Source organism: Camelina sativa, chromosome 14 (assembly GCF_000633955.1).
Source record: "Camelina sativa cultivar DH55 chromosome 14, Cs, whole genome shotgun sequence".
NCBI lineage: Eukaryota > Viridiplantae > Streptophyta > Magnoliopsida > Brassicales > Brassicaceae > Camelina > Camelina sativa.
Window position 1 is genome coordinate 2396019 of NC_025698.1, and position 22193 is coordinate 2418211.

General features: G+C 36.9%; 4 protein-coding genes and 1 long non-coding RNA gene across 8 annotated transcripts; 4 read left to right on the forward strand and 1 right to left on the reverse strand.

The window, feature by feature from the left end:
- On the forward strand, positions 713 to 3550 carry LOC104739123 (transcription factor bHLH128). The gene is made up of 6 exons (XM_010459378.2): positions 713 to 1292; positions 2213 to 2508; positions 2621 to 2749; positions 2862 to 2927; positions 3033 to 3101; positions 3234 to 3550. The coding sequence occupies exons 1-6, from the start codon at positions 818 to 820 to the stop codon at positions 3288 to 3290; spliced, it is 1092 nt and encodes a 363-aa protein (XP_010457680.1). The 5' UTR covers positions 713 to 817; the 3' UTR covers positions 3291 to 3550.
- LOC104739124 (ras-related protein RABA5e-like) lies at positions 6375 to 7822 on the forward strand. The gene is made up of 2 exons (XM_010459379.2): positions 6375 to 6848; positions 7399 to 7822. Exons 1-2 carry the CDS (start codon positions 6515 to 6517, stop codon positions 7725 to 7727), a joined length of 663 nt encoding a protein of 220 aa, XP_010457681.1. The 5' UTR covers positions 6375 to 6514; the 3' UTR covers positions 7728 to 7822.
- LOC104739126 lies at positions 7877 to 9234 on the reverse strand. The gene is made up of 3 exons (XR_759939.2): positions 9164 to 9234; positions 8856 to 9058; positions 7877 to 8782 (listed from the first exon to the last, which is right to left on the reverse strand). It is a non-coding gene; the product is annotated as an uncharacterized LOC104739126 (long non-coding RNA).
- Positions 10611 to 14563, forward strand: LOC104739127 (signal peptide peptidase-like 5). The gene is made up of 13 exons (XM_010459380.2): positions 10611 to 10886; positions 11183 to 11341; positions 11511 to 11622; positions 11725 to 11844; positions 11990 to 12147; positions 12313 to 12489; positions 12604 to 12638; positions 12754 to 12910; positions 13148 to 13201; positions 13279 to 13371; positions 13736 to 13878; positions 13977 to 14131; positions 14243 to 14563. Exons 1-13 carry the CDS (start codon positions 10746 to 10748, stop codon positions 14341 to 14343), a joined length of 1605 nt encoding a protein of 534 aa, XP_010457682.1. The 5' UTR covers positions 10611 to 10745; the 3' UTR covers positions 14344 to 14563.
- Positions 14874 to 22193, forward strand: LOC104739128 (histone-lysine N-methyltransferase ATX2-like; the record flags this gene model as incomplete). Of its 4 annotated transcripts, XR_002035205.1 has the most annotated exon segments (26): positions 14874 to 15802; positions 15959 to 16010; positions 16106 to 16180; positions 16282 to 16501; positions 16734 to 16860; positions 16976 to 17080; positions 17222 to 17427; positions 17535 to 17627; positions 17717 to 17817; positions 17899 to 18060; positions 18262 to 18405; positions 18485 to 18532; positions 18860 to 18977; positions 19050 to 19115; positions 19227 to 19288; positions 19444 to 19500; positions 19652 to 19720; positions 19820 to 20015; positions 20292 to 20537; positions 20810 to 20871; positions 20954 to 21031; positions 21260 to 21355; positions 21433 to 21536; positions 21616 to 21760; positions 21833 to 21913; positions 22032 to 22193. XR_002035205.1 is itself a non-coding variant. In XM_019236155.1 (25 exon segments), coding segments are annotated over 24 exon segments (3306 nt in total). In that variant the 5' UTR covers positions 14874 to 15125.

The following is a 22193-nucleotide window of genomic DNA, read 5'->3' on the forward strand; positions in this document are numbered from 1 at the left end:
TTTTTTTTTTTTTTTTTGGTACTGTTAACAGACAAGAGGAGATATATCATTATCATCTATACATTTGAATATTCTTCTTTCCTTTTATGGATAGATATACATACATATTTGATATTTGTTTCGAAAATGAGAGTCGTGTGAGGGAAGAAATGTCCACCTTCGTGAGCACTTCGTTATAACGATTACGAAGAAGGAAAACGTGGCTTTAAAGTAGAAATTTTGGAGGTTGAAAGTAGGAGTAATTATTGTCACTTTAAATGATTTTATGCATGGTTTGAAGTTAATCTTCAATTTTGCATTTTTAATTTTAATATATGGTATTTTGTTAATCAAAGTTGGTAAAAACTGTAACATGTTCTTTAGTCCTTAACTAACCATATTAAAACGCTGGATTTGATTTTGAGTGAGATCGAATCCTTTAATATCTCTCCTGCAAGTTTTATATACTACTGTATGTGTTTATTATTCTTTTATTTTATTATTGATTTTTGTTACAGATTATGAAACTCTCTGAGTTCGAGTTAAAAAAGAGAAGCCTTTTTCAATCGTGGCCCAAAGCCCAAAAGGTGACTAAGCTGACTCACCGTACTCGATAATACAAAAATTAAAAAAAAATTTACTTAAAGGTCTGATTGGCTGAGATCACGTGAGGCGCACATGTGACATCCATCGAATGAGCCAATCACTTGAAAAGAAAAGAAAAAGGCATCTCTCTCTATCTTTTTATTTTCTTTTCAAAAAAAACCAAATAACTTTGCTTTGCTTTGCATCTCTCTCTCTCTTCTCTCTCTTCTCTCTCCATTTGGCGATAGAAGTCATGTACCAATCATCTTCATCCACGTCATCATCATCGCAGAGATCATCGCTTCCCGGCGGCGGAAGCGGAGGAGGACTGATCCGATACGGGTCAGCACCGGGATCGTTTCTAAACTCTGTGGTGGACGAAGTCATCGGAGGAGGGTCAAACGCTCGTGACTTCACCGGTTATAATCAGCCTTCTGATAACTTCATCGGTAATTTCTTCGCCGGAGCTGACTCATCCTCGCTGAGATCCGATTCGACTACTTGTGGAGTCAACTCATCATCCGAAGGACAGAAACATAATAATAATAACAATAATAAAGATGTCTTCCTCGACAGATCCTACGGTGGTGGTGCTGGTGGTGGATTCAATCATGAGATCTCGCTGCACAAGAGCAACGAACTCGGTGGAGGATCAGGATCTTACTCTCTCGCTAGACAACGTAGCTCTCCCGCCGATTTCTTCAGCTACCTCGCCGCTGATAAAAACAGTTAGTTCTTGATTTTTTCACTTTTTTTGTTTTTTATTTTATTTTTCAAGAAACTTTAATTCCAAATATAAAGACAGACACTGAACTCTAGGACTTTAGGATTTGCCAAAATCGGAATGTAGTTATGAGATAGTATGGGTTATGATCACATCATCCAATCCATTTGGCTGCTGAATCAAAAGATCCATTATTGTTATTATTACATTTAGGTGAAATGTAATGAAATCTAACTAGGAGGCTATCTGCTGAGGGTATTTTGGGTATCTCACTATAACAGACTGTATTATACGATATACCAAGTCCATATATAATAAATAAGTTGACTTGACATTGTGTTCTTTAGGGTCGTTGCTAGTTTTTTTTTTTTAGCTTCGTTGGTTGGTAACTGTGCAGGACGTGATCATCGTATTTTTAAAATGACTAAAACGCCCTTTGATCCGGACCACGTGCTTTAAAAAAATACAGCAAAAAAATTGTGCCTCGGTTACCCTTTCGGATATTAGTATTTTAAATATCTTCGACGAGGATTCCCAAAAAAACCAAGTTGCAGTTTTATACTAACAAAGAGGATTGGATTTTTTTAGTTACTAACCAATAGTATTTCTGCTGACGTGGCGAAACTTCATTGGTTCTTGGGTATTTAAATGGAAAAGCGATAGATCTAGTTGGTGGATCTGTACCCTTTTATTTTGTGTTTCTTTCGTTGGTCCTGAGATGATTCGTGCCCTTTGCTTCGTTGTTGTTATCTCTTAATTATAATATCTTCCACCAAGCCTGGATGTGACTTCCAAGTTACGGTGTCATCGGTCTGAACCGGCACTGACCTAAACCGATATTTATGAATTTGTTTGATGTGAATGTGAATGAAATTTTCGTATGATGCAATGTCATTAAACTATATAGTTGACTTTGTGAATCAGATTTCGCATTGAATCAACCAACCAGTGAATATAGTCCGCAAGGAGGGTCGTCTAATGCGGGACGAGGACATTCGAGACTGAAGTCTCAACTAAGCTTCACGAGTCACGATTCTCTGGCTCGGATCAACGAGGTCAATGAGACCCCTGTCCACGATGGTTCTGGCCATTCGTTTTCAGCGGCTAGCTTTGGTGCCGCCGCTACTGATTCTTGGGATGACGGTTCCGGTTCAATAGGGTTTACCGTCACCCGACCTAATAAACGGTCCAAGGACATGGACTCAGGTCTCTTTTCACAGGTACATTTTGTTTGTTTCCTTCCATGTGGGTTTGAATTTTTTGTCGTATATATTTGTTGGTGTGCTCAAAGTGGCAAACACTTGCTGAATCTTTCTATCATTGGTTTTGCAGTATAGTCTTCCTTCAGACACTTCAATGAACTACATGGATAACTTCATGCAGCTTCCAGAAGATTCTGTACCCTGCAAAATCCGGGCCAAGCGCGGTTGCGCCACCCATCCAAGAAGCATCGCCGAGCGGGTCAGTGAAATCACACATCTTTCTTTATTTAGCAGCAAATTCGTCGCTAACTTAACATGTACAATATGTCAATATGTATTTATATATATATATATACTGATGATTCATATAGGAGAGGAGAACGAGAATAAGCGGGAAACTAAAGAAGCTACAAGATCTTGTCCCCAACATGGATAAGGTTACTTTGAAAATCATATCAAGTTTAGTATATATATAGTAACATTATTTTGTAAAAGTGTTTATTAACTTATACGATATATTTGCTTGTTATTGATTTTCTTAGCAAACAAGCTATTCAGACATGCTGGATTTAGCTGTACAACACATCAAAGGCCTTCAACATCAACTTCAGGTTCTCTACAAAACTATCAATTATCTTTCTTCTCTTTTCTTTTTCTGTTTAGTTCAGCTGAATCCCTTTTCAGAGTTCTCTCTAATTCATCTGTTTATATTTATACTTACACATATTCATCTACAAACACAGAACTTGAAAAAGGATCAAGAGAATTGCACGTGCGGATGCAGTGAGGGACAAAGCTAGCTGCAACCCTAACGGTAGGGATTATCCTAGCTAATTTTATTTTTGTTGTTCCGATATTTAATTATCATATGTGGTTTGATAATATAAGAGAATTAGTGAAGATGTAAATAAATAGATTATTTAATGCCTAATTCTCTTATAAAGTTCTCATTCGTTATCGTTATAAGATACAACATTGACAATTGTTTATTACTATGTCTTTCTTTTTTTTCTTTTTTTCCAAGTGTTGTCCTAATGATGTTGCTTGATTTATAAGAACTTTGCTATGAATTCCAAAATCATTTTGAGTTACAAGTAAAACGCAATTCGCTTTTTTGGTTTTCTAATCCTCTGTTTTTTTGTTGTTGGTGACATGGTGTTGTCATAAAGTAAAATCCGAGACAAAAGATTTGAGTTGTGTGACTAATTCCATGTTTACTTTAACCAATAAATATATTTAACCAATAAAGATTTGCTCCTCTGTTAGGTTTCTTAATTCTTTGATTCACTGAACGAAATCTACGGAATATCGAATCAATCTGAAGAATAACTGAATATGAATAAACAAAAGCATATGATCAGCAGGAGCAACGATAGCCATGATAGGTAATTCGACAAACGAAGATTCGATAGATCCTTCTCGGATAAAAGGGGGATGTGGCCAAGAAGATAAAAGAGAGAGAAGAAGAAGATAGAGAAACCCTAAACGAAATCAAAACTAACCCAGATCTAATTTCATTGTTCGGCTTTCTCTCTTCATTCAATACCCTAAACTTAAGATTCAACACTATACACTAGCTTATCTCCCCGGTGAAAAAGAAAAGAATAGAAAATTAGGGTTTTGGTTTCTGCAATCCGGTTCGGTACGGTTGACAGAAAACCGAGTCACCTCAAAATGGAAAATAAAAAAGAAACAGCCCCGGAAGCCCCCGGTCTCGAACCCACAGTGCGTGTGGTATGAGATATGACAAAGGGCGTTTTTACCACCTCACCACGACAATTATCATGGAATTCTTTTCGTATTGAATATATATATATATATAGTAATATTAAAATTTAACTCCATTAACGACTTGTAACGTCCCGTGGATTGCGGATTCGAATTTCAATTTACCAACAAAATTAAAATATGATGTATTTTTAGATCAACAATAATTAAATGATTTTTTTTCTTCCAAAAAAAAATTTCTGCTTTTTTCCCCTAAAAAGTATCATCAAAATATAAAGATTATTTGAGGTCCTTTAAAAATTTATAGAAAAAATAATCAACAAAATTATAGAAATCTCTCTAACAATCGTTTAGAATATTTCAATTATTTACTTCAAAAATGCATTCTAAAGTAAAATCCAATAACACTCTAAACAAACTAAAAGTATTGATCATTTCTAATGTAATAATGCTAATTTTCATATAGTATATTTTATGCTTTCCCAGGTACTATTTCCAAAATTCAATATAGCTATTACATATTATTATAGTTTTTTCGAATTTCTTTTCTAATATTTTGATGCCAAAATTACTTTACACCAAATGTTTGGATTTATACCAATAATAATTTTTGACATGAGAAAGATAGAGAGAGAGTAGTTAACTCTTTGGCAAATCGTGTACACAAATTGTTATTTTTAAAAATTATTTCAATTTCTTTTGTAAGTTTTTCAATAAATAAAGAACTCAATTTCTTTGTTATGTTATCAAAAACTATTTTCTAAAACAAAATGAAGAAAATATTATATATTTTAATTTTTGTTATCCATACTTATTTTTATAATAAAGAAATTCAATATTTTTATACAAACTAAGCGATTTTTCGAAATCACTATCAACAACCTCTCCAAATAACCTAAGTCTTCGGACGGCATTCACTGGCTTATTAGGATTTTGATGCTATTCGACGCCTCTAAGCTTTCCGCCGTTGCTTCTATAGTTGTTGCTTCTGCTGTCAGTCTACTCCTATAGCTTTATTAAAGTCATCGTATCTTGGCTTAAAGCCTTCATCCGCTAAATTAACTTATATAATCTTTTTAATGAAGACTTTGATGTTGTCTTGTTATTGTTGTGATCACAATGCTTAAAACTTGTCTCAATTAACTTAGTCAGAGTGAGGCCATGATAGTATTATTGCCATAACAGTGGATCGAACCAACCACTACACCAAGAGAAACCTACTGAAGCATTTGCTGCATGCCTTGACCACTACGCTACAAACATATTCACTGAAACTGATCCCCCAAACTTTTATATAAATATTTTCATGCCTAATAAGCTTAACCGGCCCATAACCAATGCTATTTGAAGACAATTGTGCCTTTTGGAATTTAGAGGTTGTTTTAACAAACTTTATATTCTTTAGAGAAAGACACAACCTGTAGAATTATTTCACACTGATCAAGCATTAACAAAAGTGTCATGGAACACCAAATAATGATTCAACAAATTAGTAGCATTAGCCAATGTCTAAACTAGTTAACAGAACAACCTCAAATCATGAAAACCACCCCTTAACAATGCTAATCCTATCTATGCTTCCATAGATTAACACTAACCAATGCATGAACCAATTAACCGAGATAATCAACTTCCAGATAGAGGAAGTCAACTGATCAATCCGTCATGTAAGTCAACTGATCTGCGGCTGTTAAGTGACAAGTAAATCTCCTAGTGGCTAGTACTATGCAATAGAATCATGCAATACTCAAAACTCCTACATAGATGATGTACAAGTAGTAGATATAACAATTAAAAACCATAGGATCTTGTACGCATAATCGTGACTTAACTTGTCCGATGAAGCAGTCACCACAAGATCAGCACCACCACCAACCTGCAAAAGGAATCAATGCATGTCAAGCACACACCTACAAAGGAAAAAATATATATATATATATATATATATATATATATATATTTATTTATAAGAATGAAAGACTACGGCAGAAGACAAACCTTCTTTGATTGACCAATCAACGTTGATAAGATGCTCTCTCCAGAAACGATCAAAGATACTTATCTCCCTCTCTTACGTTACCATTCAAGAAGTCCTACAACGTGGTGTGTATTAATTCTTTATAAAAAAAGCCAAAAAAAATAAAAATAAAAAGGAGCGGCGATATTAAGAGGAGGGCACTTAATGCGCAGTATGTCCTCTTGCCAGCTTGTTGCACCGTCCTCCATCTCCTCTCTCTCTCTCTAAAACCAGTTCAACTTCTCTCTCTCTCCAGAAGAAACAGAGAGGGGGGAAACGATGTCTTCGGATGACGAAGGAAGAGAGGAATACCTCTTCAAGATTGTGGTGATTGGTGACTCTGCCGTCGGCAAATCGAATCTTCTGTCTCGTTACGCTCGGAACGAGTTCAGTGCGCATTCCAAGGCCACGATCGGCGTTGAGTTTCAGACGCAGAGCATGGAGATTGAAGGTAAAGAGGTAAAAGCTCAGATTTGGGACACTGCTGGCCAGGAGCGGTTCCGTGCCGTCACCTCCGCTTATTACCGTGGCGCCGTCGGTGCACTCGTCGTTTACGACATCACTCGCCGCACTACTTTCGAGAGCGTCGGACGTTGGCTCGATGAGCTTACGAGTAAGACTCTCGCTTTTGATTCATATGATGTATAGGATTTGATTTTTGAATATGGGATTCAGAGAGTAATGGGGAGACTCGTCATGCTCAATTAGGTCGTAGGTCTTGACTAGAATTGAGAATTTGAAACCAAGTTTGCTATTTTTTGAGGCTTCAAAATCTATTAGAAGTCTTCTCATTATCTGAAAATAGTAAATTTATGGGTTCATATGTATATAATAAGTCTCAGGATGCTTGCTCTGTATATTGCTCAGACTCTATATAGATGCGTAGTTCTTGCAATGTAGATAGATACAAGTTTACTCATGATTCTACTAGAACATAACAGAGCATTGCTTTCGTAAAAGATGCTATTGGCTTTAGAAACAGAGGAGGATGCGTCTTCTATGCTCTTCATTCTCATGATTATAGCTGAATGCGATCATTGTTGATAAACCAACCAATATGTAGATTCATATAGACGTCCTTGTTTCTATGTAAAACAATAAGAGCAGTGGCTCAGTCCTGTTCTGAGTTCTAAAAACAATTGATTTGCTCTGTTCTCAATCAGTCCATTCGGATACAACGGTGGCGAGAATGCTGGTGGGAAACAAGTGTGACTTGGAAAACATAAGAGCAGTGAGCGTGGAGGAAGGGAAAGCACTAGCAGAAGCGCAAGGACTCTTCTTTGTGGAAACATCGGCACTTGATTCAACCAATGTGAAAACAGCCTTTGAGATGGTGATACTTGATATCTACAACAACGTGAGCCGTAAGCTGCTAAACTCAGATACTTATAAAGATGAACTCACCGTGAATCGGGTAAGTCTGGTTAAGGATGATAACACTACTACTGCCTCCAAACACACCTCTGGTTTCTCCTGTTGTTCTTCCACTTAAAACCAAATAAATAAATAAAAAATCCAAAAACAACCTATTTATTCTATTTTTCCCTGAATTTGTCTAATGTAATATGCTTTATATATTTTATTTTTTTCTGTCTTGTAGAAAGAAAAAAAAAATCCATGAATTGTATTTTTTTTTTTTGCCTCCTCCTTTTATAAAATTTTGGCAAAATAGTGAAATCATCACTAGTATTTTTATAAGGTCTGATGCTCTAAGTGGCTAGATGATGATGATGCACTCACAGGAACCGAGAAGCTACAGTAGTACAGTACTATGGGGTGGGTTGTTAGTTACTTAGTTTTAAAGACTTTGGTCTGGTTTCCAATGACACACATACACTAGAGTCTAGAATACCTTGTCCCACTACTCTGTTAAATGTTTCAAATGCTGCAGGTGTAGAAATCGGATTTGAAATTGGATGCTCCACTCTGATGGTGGTGAAAAAGAGCGATAATTGAGTATTTTGTTTGCAATCAAAGTCAAACACACAATGCCTTTTGCAATATAAAAAGAGCAAGTACCTAAGATCATCCACTAGTTTACACGTACCTACCGAAATCAACGGCTAGGGAAATCAAGTGACAACAGATAATCGTCATCTATGCGCTTTAGTAATGACATGTGATGATCATGTCTAAGCTTACACACTTTCAGATTGAGAAGCAAGAGAGAAAGAATCTCTTTACGAGGAAGTCTAAGAACCCAAACGAAGAAACTCTAGCAGCAGCCGCGTATTTGATCTTCTCCAAAGTCAGTTCCACATTCTTGACCCGTTCCTCGAGTTGGACAACTGCTTTCTTCCTCTCCAAGGAAAGGTCCTCGAGCTTTGACTCCAAGAAGTCGAGCTTGAAGCCTGCCTTCGTCAGCTCGGTCAATTGGGATTGAGCATTGGTTAGTTCAGCCAGAGACAAGCTCTGTGGAGACTTGCTCAGTGTCTAGATGAGGGAGAACAAGAGAGTGTAGTATACTGCCCTCAGCTCCGGGTACTTTGGAGCGAAATCTAAACAAAATCCTGGGTGCTGCCTCATAAGCCGGATCGCTGAAAGACCCTGCCAAAAGATTGGATTAGGTTTAACCAGATTCGGAAAGAAGAGCTATCTAGTAGGAGGCTCCAAAACTTACTTGAGAAGCAAGGATCCGGACACCTTGGAATTCTGATAGATCCTTCTCAGTTGACTGTCCTTGATGAACAATTTCGTCTACTCCAACGAAGACTTGAATGGTTAGTATGTTGTTCTCAAGGTCTTGAAGCTCGGTAAGAGGCAACAGACCCTCGATACCCCATTCTATGGCCTCAGCGCAGAACAAACGGGATCTCCCGTCGTCTGTTCATAATATATATCAAACTTGTGACTTTTTCTTGTTTATCAATCAATGGGACCAGATAAATATAAAAGTTATTAAAAAAAAAGAAAAAAAAAATTCATTACATTTTGATATGCGGAGCTCTTTGCCGGAATGATTCAAAAGAAGGAAGAAAAATCTAACTCTCCTTTTCCATCCAAGTCTCAATGATTCAGGATTAAGTACGCACAGAAACAGAGACAAGTCATTATCAGGACGGGTCCAACAAAATATGTGGTCCAAAGCAAAGAAAAAAATGTGGCCTTTTTATTAAAAAAAAAATTAGTTGACAAAAAAAACTAAATCTTTCAAACTAAATCAAAAAAAAAAAACTTACAAAAACTAATTAATTGATGAAAAGTACACAATAATGCCTTAGACAACTTGAGGTGGTGATTGTTTTGAAAGAAAAATTTTAGATACGACAGTTGTTTAGGTATTTTAATAAACAATGTTTTATAATAAAACTAATCATATTTTTTTCTTTTTTGTTTAGGTTAAGGAATTAGAATTTTGTGATATTTTAAAAACAATTAGAAAAGAATATATATATGATATTAATATATATAAAAAAGAGTAAAAAATGTGGCCTCTTTTATGCTTTACTTATATACAATAAAAGTATAAAACACATTACCCATTACATATATACAGCAAAATATGGCTATATGAGACTTTATAGAAAGAAAAAAAAATTGGAGGCCCTAAGCATGGGCTTAGCCCGCCTGTCCTGAGGGCCGGCCCTAGTCATTATCATAACCAAGGGCAGGGCATCCCTGGGTATCAACAATACCATACCTAAAGACATGCAAAACCTCTCTTTTAGACAATTCCGGGTAAGAAAGAAAGAGACGCTGGAGATAAAAGAGTCTTCTTGTCCATTTACCATTCGCAGCCGCCGCATGAGAAGGGCTTCGACTTCATAACCTTTTTCCTGTCCGAGAAGTTGTCTATCTTCAAAGTGCAACTCTTCTTCAACTCCGTCCCCATCTGTCCGAGAAGTTTGTCTATCTATCTTCAAGTGTTTGGATTCCTTCCTCTTTCTTGTTATCAAGGATACAACAACAGGAGGCGTAAGACATACATAAACTTTACAGCTCCTCCGATCCTCCTAGGTCAAACCATTTTTTTTTATCAAGGGTAGAGTAGAGTAGAGAGCAGTCAGAGATTGCTGGGTCTCACACAAATGTGCTTGTACCTCTTTTTTTTTTTGTTTCGCTTCGTTTACCTCTTTTTTTGTTTAATCTGTGTATTTATTTATTTTTATTTTTCCCTGAATTTGTCTCTGTAATATGTTTTATATTTTAAATTTTTCTTTGTCTTGTAGAAAGAAAAAAGAAAATCCATGAATTGTAATTTATTTTTGCCTTCTCCTTTTATAAAATTTTGGCAAAATAGTGAAATCATCACTAGTATTTTTTTATTTTATCTTTGTAGTAATAACTTGCCTATTTTAAATAAACTAATTTTGTCAATATATGGGAAAAGCGAGGGAAAAAGGAAAATTTCTAAAAAGGAAAAGATGGCTTTTGATGGAGTTTTCTCTGGTTGTGTAATAACGAAGATGAACGGAGAATAATTTCTTTCCTTTTTTTCTTTTCTTCTACAATTCTTCTTCAGTTTTTTTTTGTTTCTTCGCTCTCTTTCTCTCTGTTTCTCACGGCGGCGATGTCATTACCTCCGTTTGGCTGCCGTCTTCTCGCGGCGGCGGTGACCCTCTATCTAATAGGTCTGTTGTGCGTGTGTGCTGACACGAAAGGTGGTGGTACCGCTCCGAAGATTCCTGGTTGTACCAATGATTTTCAAATGGTAACACAATTTTCCCAATTCCAGTTCCTTATTATATAATTTCACGCTGAAATTTCCGGTACATTGTTCATCAATAAACCGGAATCGTTATTTTCTCCAGTTTTGGTTTCTTTTTGCCTTTTGTCCAACGAAACAGATCAAATTTTGCAAACGCAGGTTTTGTTTTTAGGCTCTGATATTATAAATTTTTTAAAAAGTTAGGTTAAACCCTTAATTGAAATCAATAACCTATAGGACGAGATCGATGGTACAGTCGTATTACTCATGCAAATACCGGATTATTTTGAAATTTGTAGGTCAAAGTCGAGAATTGGGTTAACGGAGAAAGCGGCGAGACTTTTACGGCCATGACTGCTCAGTTTGGGGCACTGCTTCCCTCTGATAAAGACATAGCTGTTAAACTTCCGGTTGCTCTCACCACTCCTTTGACCAGTTGCTCCAATTTAACCTCCAAGGTCTTCCCTTTAACCTCTTCATTTTATAAATACACCATTCTACAGTCTTTGCTTTCAAAAATCAAAACTTTTGTTTAGAATTTAATAAGCTAGAGAGAAATCTCAAATACAAATAGTTCATAATGCTGTTACTTAATGTTAATGTAGTTTCTCTTTTTTTGTTTTGCAGCTATCTGGTACTATTGCGTTATCTGTGCGTGGCGAATGTACTTTCTCAGCTAAGGCTGAAGTTGCACAAGCAGGAGGAGCTGCAGCGTTGGTGTTGATTAACGATAAAGAAGGTTAACATTTTCTAACGTTGTTGCTATTTCTTGCTTTGGGGTTCTTGTTTTGATGAGACTCTGATTTCTGTTTCTGCTATCTTTGCTTTTTCTTTTTTTTAGTGCTGGATGAGATGGTTTGTGATGAGAATGCTACCTCATTGAATGTTTCTATACCTGTTTTGATGATTACAACTTCATCTGGAGATGCACTCAGGAAATCCATTACGCAAAATAAGAAAGGTAAGTACTAACCCTTTTTCTATTTGTGACACTAGTATGTATGATCCTCATTTCATTTCTAACAATTTCAGTGATAGTCTATCTGTTTTTGTTTGTTTCTGTTCTTTTGATTGCTATGTGGCTTCCTCTGTGTTTTTTGATGCAGTGGAGCTTTTATTGTATTCTCCAAAGAGCCCGATTTTGGATTATGCAGTGGTCTTCCTCTGGCTAATGTCTGTTGGAACAGTTTTCATTGCTTCTATTTGGTCACATGTCACCAGTCCTAAGAAGAATGAGGAGCAATACGATGAATTATCACCCAAGGTTTATTATACTTCGCATTTTGGGATTCTACCGAAACTAAACTTCACTTTAATATCTTGGCATAGTTGAAATCATCAAACAATATTTTTGTTAGAAATTACTTACAACATTTACTTATACACACTAATTCTTGTTCTTTTCATATCATCTGAATCTTTTTGGCAGAAATCTTCAAATGATGATGCTACCAAAGCTGCTGAAGATGAAACTCTTGATATCAGTGCTACAGGTGCTGTTATCTTTGTCATATCAGCGTCCACGTTCCTCATTTTGCTCTTCTTCTTCATGTCAGCGTGGTTCATCTTGATCCTGACCATATTTTTCTGCATTGGTGGTATGCAGGTAATGTTGGCTACTCTTGAGCATATCCTTAGTTTTATGGCTCAATAGCTAAATTTATGATCGAATAGTATTGTTATGTCAATATCCTAATTATTAATATCTGTTCTGTCTCAGGGAATGCATAATATTATCACTACACTCATAAAAAGGTACTCTCAGAACCCCAATTAAGTTGTTAAACCAGAAAGCGCTCTATTCATGCTAGTTAAAACCATCATGACATCATGCGATGCTTTCTCTTTATTCATGTTTTTATTTCTGCAGGAGATGCAATAAATGCGGCCAGAAGAGTGTAAAATTCCCTCTGATTGGGAATACCTCAATTCTCTCACTCGTGGTTCTGTTATTCTGCTTGGTGGTTGCTGTCGTCTGGTTAATAAAGCGCAAAACTTCCTACGCATGGGCAGGCCAAGATATTTTTGTAAGTCTTTTTTAGCCTGGTCATTTTACAGTTGTCTAAAGCCAAATTATCCCTATGTACCTTGGTTATTATTCGATTTGCCTGTCTGTCTAAACAAAATTATTGGCTTGACGTACTCAACATTTTCTTTCACTTCTTGTTCAAATCCAACTCAAGGTTCTGTTTTGTCTCAGACATTTATCGGTTGACAACTAAGTTGTAGCAATTACTTTAACATGCTTTTGGTTCACGTGACAGGGTATTTGCATGATGATAAATGTTTTGCAAGTGGCTCGGCTACCTAATATCAGGGTAACTTTTCTGTATCACTGTATGTGTTTTCTTTGTGATTTCTTTGTATGTGTTCTAATGTGTGTCTCACGTTTTAGGTTGCTACCATTCTTCTCTGTTGTGCGTTTTTCTATGACATCTTTTGGGTATTCATATCACCTCTAATCTTCAAGCAAAGTGTTATGATTGCGGTGAGTTTTCGATATCTTCCTCCATTTACCAAAGTGTGTCTCACAGCTTAATACTTAGTTCTGTTTCTGCAAGGATAAGATTATCTAATGTTCTTTGTTCAAAAATCCATCATTTCATATGATTTAGAAAATTGCGCCTCATCAAACCAGAGAATGTGTGCTGTTCTTTTTAACTCCCGAGCATGAGTTGTATGGGATAGTTGCTCGAAACACCCAAAGATTGAGTTTGATTTCCACTTGTTGTAGTTTCATCTCAGTATAGAATGTTTGCACTTAGTGAGAGCGAAGAAGGTCGATGATAGGTTAACCTCAACCACGTACAAGTTGGATACTAGATGATCATGTTTGTTAATCAATGGCATAGGTTGCACGTGGGAGCAAAGACACTGGAGAATCTATTCCCATGCTTTTAAGAGTACCACGGCTTTCTGATCCATGGGGTGGTTACAACATGATCGGTTTTGGAGACATTCTTTTCCCGGGACTTCTCATATGCTTTATATTCAGGTAACGCTCTCGTGCATTGGCTTAACAGTGATCCTGGTTCACAATTAAAACACTATCCTTAGACAGTGTGCGCCATTTCAATTTGGTTTGTCTCTCAGATATGACAAGGAAAATAACAAAAGAGTCTCAAATGGATTTTTCCCATGGTTGATGTTTGGCTACGGACTTGGGCTATTCTTAACATACTTGGGATTGTATGTTATGAACGGACATGGTCAACCTGCATTGCTCTATCTTGTCCCTTGCACGCTTGGTATATCGTTCATCTCAAGAAAAAAACTCTCAATTTTGATGTCATTGTTTAAAACCCGACCATATATATATATATATGCAAGGTTTCTAACAAATGTAGTGCGGTTTGTAGGAATCACGGTCATTCTAGGGTTGGTGAGGAAAGAACTGAGGGACTTGTGGAACTATGGGACTGAACAGCATCCAGCTGCAGATGTAACTCCATCTCCATAAGCAGAAATTGCTTCAAACATGAGAACTCAAAGTCAAAACTCTTGAAATTGAAAAACAAGGAGAAGAAGAAAATCAATTTTTTTTAATATATACAAAATCATTCTTTTTTTTTTTAATAATTTAGCTCATGAATCTAAGAAAACTACACTTTTGATGCATATACATGTAGTCTCGAGCCCACCAAACGTATATAAAATGTAATGTGTATGTACAAATATTCCATCACAACTTCTGTATCTAAATGGAGACAAGTTTGTATATCCCCGCGGTGGTTATACTGTACAAAATACGAATAAACATAAGCCGGCTTTGTATTTCACCTTTGTGTTGATGTGTTCTGTTGTACATGGAATAAATAAAGACCAAAAGTCAAAGACACACAAAGACAGATAAAAGAGACTTTTAAATAGAAAAACGGTGTTATTGTCAAAAAAAAAAAAAAAAAAAAAAAAACGGTAGTACGTNTTTCTAAGTTGTTGCCCCCGTCATCTATATGTACGTGTTTGCAGAGAGGTATGTTATAAAAGAAGTGAAGTGAAGTGAGGGAGAGAGAGGAGCAGATCTGGAAAGAAGAAGAAAGAAACTGTTAAATTTTTCGCCGGCGGGAAAACGGATAATTCGTGGGGGAAAAGTTCCTTCTTCTCTCCCCCCTTACAATAGCATCCCTCTTTCGCTTAAACCCTAATTCTCGAGATCCCTCAAACCCTAACTATTTTCAATTTCAATTGGCGGAGAGAGGCGAGAACCTTACCCACCAGTTTTTGTTTACTCTTTTCCTCCGAATGATCTCAATGTCGTGTATCTCAAAACCTTTGGAGGAAGAAGAAGAAGAAGATACGCAAATCAAAATCGAACTCAACGACGACCACCACCACGCTGAATCTGATCTTCCTGTTCGTTACGCCTCTCTTGAGAGCGTCTACTCCGTTTCCTCTTCTTCGTCTTCATTGTGTCGTATTAGCGCCCCTACTGCTTCATCATCACATAACAGAATCAATCCCCATAAGCAGCAATTCAGTCATGCGGATGGTTTTGAGTTGCGCTCTCATCGCCGACCTGATATTGTTCACGTTTATTGTCGTCGTAAGAGGAGGAGCAGGAAGCGGCGTGAGTCTTTCGTCGAGTTAGCAATATCTCAGAATGAGGGAGTGGAGAGAAAGGGTGGGATTGTGAAAACTGAAACTACGGAGCTTGATGATGATGATGATGAGGAGGTGGAGAAGGAGAAGAAGAAGAAGCCGAAGCCGAAGAGGAGGAGGGTTGGTAATGGCGAGCTTATGAATTTGGGCGTGGATTCTACTACTTTAAGTATCTCTGATACTCCGGGGTTAAGGGGATGTCGAATCAAAGCTGTGTGTAGCGGAAGTAAACAAAATGGATCTTCCCGGAGGAAGAAGAGTTTTGTCAAGAATCAGGAGAAGGTTCTCACAGCGTCTGCCACTGCTAAGAAATGGGTCAGGTTAGGAACTGTCTAATCTCCGAGATAAAAACAATTGTTTCAAATCTATACGCTTCTAATTATAGTGGCGTCTTCGGCAATGTAGACATTTTAGTGCTTATTGGTACACTATTAGTTAGTTTGATGTTATATGACTGGCGAGTTTTGGTATGGCAGGTTGAGTTATGATGGTGTTGATCCTACAACTTTCATTGGGCTACAATGCAAGGCAAGTGTTGAGCTATTAAGTTATGTGCTTTAGCTATTCCATTCTATCTTAATGAAAGGGACCTGTTAACAGTTTGATTGTTGTCTAATCTCTAGGTTTTTTGGCCATTGGATGCTGTTTGGTATCCTGGTTCTATCATTGGATATAATGTAGAGACAAAGCATCACATTGTAAGTTATTTCTGTCTATTGTATCTGGCTCATGTCATTATTTTTGGTGACTGATGGAATGTCTAAATGCTTGTCTTTTTCACCCCTATAATATGCTACAGGTTAAATATGGAGATGGAGATGGCGAGGAATTAGCTCTTCGTCGTGAAAAGATCAAATTTTTAATTTCTCGTGACGAGATGGAGTTGCTAAACATGAAGTTTGGTACCAACGATGTGGCCGTTGATGGTCAAGATTATGATGAACTGGTTATATTGGCTGCTTCGTTTGAGGAGTGCCAAGATTTTGAGCCTAAAGACATCATATGGGCGAAACTAACTGGTAAATGCTTTGAACCATACCAATTTCTGTATTCTTGTACATGTATTTTCTTACTTTTTTTGTAGAAAATATTTAGGCATATAGCCTCCCGTTATGGTGTAAGAAACATGATGCTGTTAGGACGCATATTTGTCACCATCTTTCTCTTTAAGACCTAATTGCTTTAGAATTTGTGGTACTTAGTAACCATACTGAGAACCATACTGCTGTGTGTGTTAACTTTTCTGGACAGGTCATGCTATGTGGCCAGCAATTATTGTGGATGAGTCTGTTATAGTAAAGCGGAAAGGTCTAAACAACAAGGCATCTGGAGGAAGATCAGTCCTCGTACAGTTTTTCGGCACCCATGATTTCGCTAGGTTAGTAAATCGTTTTAGAGATTTTTGTTATGCTATCGAATTGTTGAAATTAATGTTACACAAACACATCATAATTTCGAAGTGGAAATTGACTATTTTTCTTTTGGTTTTATAGAATACAAGTCAAACAAGCGGTCTTATTTCTTAAAGGGCTTCTCTCACGATCTCCCCTGAAGTGCAAGCAACCTCGTTTTGAAGAGGCCATGGAGGAAGCAAAAATGTAAGTTTCTCTTGCTTTTCACTGGCATTCTACTTTTTTAATTTCCCAATATAGTGAAGTTAACAAACAGACCATTTTTGCATGTTTATCCGAACAAGAATGTGATGCCTGTGTTAAATTGTTGTAACTGACTTCACCTAGGTACCTAAAAGAATATAAGCTTCCAGGAAGGATGGATCAACTTCAAAAAGTTGCTGATACTGATTGTTCGGAAAGGACTAATAGTGGAGAAGTGGACAGCTCAAACTCTGGTGATGATCACACAAAAGATGGAGAAGTCTGGTTGCGACCAATGGAACTTGGAGATTGCTTGCATAGAATCGGAGATCTGCAAATAATTAATCTTGGTAATGTTTGAAACTAATTAGTATGTTGGATCATCCTTAGTTGAAATGGACTCTGCCATTATTCATAAGCCAAACTAATTAGTATATTACTTGTCTTTGTCTGCCAGGAAGGATCGTGACAGACTCCGAATTCTTCAAGGATAGTCAGCATACTTGGCCGGAAGGGTATACAGCTATAAGAAAGTTCATATCACTAAAAGGTCAATTAGTTGCCAGTTACTGTGCTTTTCTATATTAATCTGCAATTTTTTCGTCTCATACATGCACAATTTCTTGTTTGGACTTTAAGCAGATCCTGATGCATCTGCCATGTACAAAATGGAAGTGCTTAGAGATGCTGAGTCAAAGAATCGCCCTGTTTTCAGAGTGACAACCAACAGCGGTGAGCAGGTTAGGTTTTTAGGTGAAGGCTTGTGTGCATAGAAGGTTTGTTATAACCATATGTTAAGTTGATATTTGATTTTTTGACAGTTCAAAGGGGAAACTCCATCTGCCTGCTGGAATAAAATATATAATAGGATAAAAAAGATTCAGAGTGCTTCCATTAGTCCTGATGTTATGGGTAAAGGACTTCTAGAATCTGGTACAGATATGTTTGGCTTCTCCAACCCAGAAGTCGATAAACTTATTCAGGTATTTCTTCTTGAATCTGAAGTTATGTGTAGTGGTTATAGTTGTCTCCTTTTACTCCTTCATTCACTGGGCTCTCAGGAGTTTCCTTTAGGGACCCTGAAAATTTTGCAGTAGTCTGCCTTCTGTTTTGCTGTTAAAATGCATTATTAGGCATCTTTTATGTTTGGCATGGAATATTTATGTAGAATGTTTTATGTTCAGGGGCTATTACAATCCAAACCACCTTCAAAGGTTTCTCAGCGCAAATATAGTTCAGGAAAGTATCAAGATCATCCTACTGGTTACCGACCTGTACGGGTGGACTGGAAAGATCTTGATAAGTGTAATGTCTGCCACATGGATGAGGTTAACACTGGTTCTTTCTTGATTGAACGGTTTGTACGCCTTAATAATATAGTTGTGACTAAGATTTTCTTGTCTGCAGGAATATGAGAACAATCTGTTCCTACAATGTGATAAATGTAGAATGATGGTATTGCTCTCTCTATGACTTATTTATACTATTTTATACTCCCTCCGTTTCAAAATATAGTATGTTTTAACTAAAGCACGCAGATTAGGAACTATTTACTTTTAACAATTTCAACCAATCAGAAACAATACTGCATAATATAAAATACTAAACTAATTCAAAAGTTGCATAGAAACTTGAAAACATCCTATATTATGAAACAAAAAACTTCTCTAAAACATCTTATATTTTGAAACGGAGTTAGTATCTTTTTAGATCTATAGTGTATAGTGGCTGGCATCCTATCTTTTTCTAGATAATGCTGAGTATGTTTTGATCCTGAACTAGGTCCATACTAGATGCTATGGGCAGTTGGAACCCCGTGATGGCATTCTGTGGTTATGCAACTTGTGTCGTCCTGGCGCTCTTGATATTCCTCCTCGATGTTGTCTTTGTCCTGTAGTAGGTAATTTGACCAAACCTTTTCGGTATGGAGTCTTTATATGCCTTGGTCAATGACCAACAAATTATCTTTCAGGGGGTGCTATGAAGCCGACAACTGATGGGCGCTGGGCTCATCTGGCTTGTGCCATATGGATCCCAGGTATCATCTTCACCAGTTGATATGTTACACTGCATGTTTCTGCTTTCTACTAAGGATTTTGTGGCTTTACCTTTATCCAAGATGTATGAGATCGATTGTGATGTTATACAGAAACATGCTTACTGGATGTGAAGAAGATGGAACCTATCGATGGGATTAATAAAGTCAATAAGGTTTGAGATGTTTCTCTTTCAGGTTCCTTTACATCTGTTTTCTTAGACAGAATTAGTTACCTTTTCAACGAGAGAAGCACATTGTAGTCTAATTTTCAGTAGCCACGTGATGCTTGAATAGTTATCTTTTTTTTTTTCTTCACACTTTAAAACAGGATCGTTGGAAATTATTATGCAGCATCTGTGGTGTATCTTATGGAGCTTGTATCCAAGTAAGACTTATTTTGATGGCAAAAGAAAGCTGAGTCATTGTTTACTAATTCACGCATGACAATATTTTTATTGCTTGCCTTGTTTAAACTCTCTCATAAATATTAGTCATTGAATATAGTAATTAACTAGAAATAATGATGCTCATTTCAGTGTTCAAATAGTTCTTGTCGGGTGGCCTATCATCCACTATGTGCACGAGCTGCTGGTCTCTGTGTTGAGGTACTTTCATATGCTACAGTAGATCATAAGATTCTACAGTCGTTCATAGATGTTACTCAACCACACAGATTTAGTTCTAACTAAGATAGCATTTTGTAGCTTGCAGATGAGGATAGGCTTTTTCTTCTATCAATGGAGGATGATGAAGCAGATCAGTGCATCCGCCTGCTTTCATTTTGCAAGAGGCATCGACAAACATCAAATAACCACCTAGAAACAGAGTACATTATCAAACCTGCTCATAATATTGCCAAGTACCTCCCACCTCCTAGTCCATCTGGCTGTGCTCGAACTGGTATGCAGTTGCATTGATCAATATTTGCTACTGCTAGAAATAAAAGTGTAGAATTACTGCATCTATTTGGGATGGAATGTTTTGCTCGAAATTCTCTTACTATACTTGTGGAAATGTGCGTCTTTTTTTCAGCTTGAATGATCTTACATTATTCTCTTACACGTGTTTTTCACATTGTGCTTGCTTGTATTCAAATCTAAAAGAAGGCACTGTGTAAGTCAGTTTATAGCTTTATCTTGCTGGATTATTAATGAACTTTCCCTCTGTTTCTGGTAGAGCCATATAATTATCTTGGAAGAAGAGGACGAAAGGAACCCGAAGCTCTTGCTGGTGCTTCTTCAAAACGTTTATTTGTTGAGAATCAGCCGTTTATTGTTGGCGGATACTCTCGACATGAAATTTCAACCTACGAACGCATATATGGATCAAAGATGTCACAAATTATTACTCCAAGCAATATTCTGTCTATGGCCGAAAAATATACATACATGAAGGAAACTTACAGGAAGAGATTAGCATTCGGTAAGTATTTAATCAACAATCGTAAAAGATGTTACTACTAGTCAAAGTTTCTGCTATGTTATAGATCAAATTATTGAAATTTCTGTAAGAAGATAAAACTGTAAGGATTTTTTTTTCTCATTAAATTCTTGGGATGTATGGTGCTTTCTTGTGATCATTTTACGTTCTATGGCTTAGGCGGGAAGTGATTCCCATATAGCCTAACATATCTATCAGAATTAATTTTCTCTGAATTTTTTGTTTTCCTTTAAATGATTTACTTTCTTCTACAGGGAAATCAGGAATCCATGGTTTTGGGATCTTTACAAAGCTTCCGCACAGGGCAGGAGATATGGTTAGGCATCCATAAATTGAACTGTCAATTCTTGCATAGTAAAGCGTCAGTCATGACAATATTGTGAATTGGGTGGGTGCAGGTGATTGAATACACTGGGGAACTTGTTAGGGCGCCAATAGCTGACAAGAGAGAACATCTTATATACAACTCAATGGTGGTACGTATCTGACCTTGTGCATTTTATACTCTATGGTAATCTCTGAGCAACATTAATGATTCTTTTTTTGGCTCGAGCACTGAACATTTTGTTAGTCCCTTAAACAACCTGCGGTGTTAGTACATATCTTCCTAACTTTTCTCACTGGTTTTTGGGATCTGATATTTTTGGTTATGAGTACTGAAACGTTAGGTATCAGTTTACCAAATAATTTCTTTTATTATATAGGGTGCTGGGACCTATATGTTTAGAATTGATAATGAGCGGGTCATAGACGCAACAAGAACAGGAAGTATTGCCCACCTGATCAATCACTCATGTGAGGTATGGTCAAGTAGTTTTACTTGATTTAGTTAGCATCTGCAAATATCATCACAGTACTTATATATTTTCCTGTACAGCCAAATTGCTATTCAAGAGTCATTAGTGTTAATGGTGATGAGCATATTATCATATTTGCAAAGAGGGATGTCGCAAAATGGGAGGAATTGACCTATGATTACAGGTTTCTCATTGTGCCTTTTGTTTCTTGGGTGCTTTTTTGAAATTGCACAATCATATACTGATTATCTTTAACATGGCAGATTCTTTTCAATTGATGAGCGCCTTGCATGTTACTGTGGTTTCCCAAGATGCCGGGGTGTTGTTAATGACACAGAAGCTGAAGAACAACAGGCAAATATTCATGCTTCTCGCTCTGAGTTAAAAGATTGGACAGAAGCCTGAGAGGTAAGCTATATTTGTTAATATATTAACTTGAGAAGAGTTTGTTCTTTGTAGTTATTGAAAGCTTATTTCCAGGTTAGTAGATGTCTTATCTTTGTTGAAGATGGTGAGTTCTTTAACGCGTCTCTATCTCATCGATAGCGGCCTAATTTCATGGTGAGGCCAGCCATGTCTATTGCAAGTACATGCTTTCATTAGTCACAAAGAAAACTTTATCTCAATGGAAGTTATCAAATTTACTTACAAAATCCTTTTGTTTGCCATTCAATGGAAGCTCCTAACCATCTGTTTCGACTTGCATGTGCTTACTTGATCCAGACCTTCACATCTGTGTGTCACATGTTTGCGGATACTCATGAGTCTGGCTAGCTTCCCCCTCTATAGAGGCCCATTAATCTCCCTGAACACATACTGTAACTGTCAGTACTCTTAACTT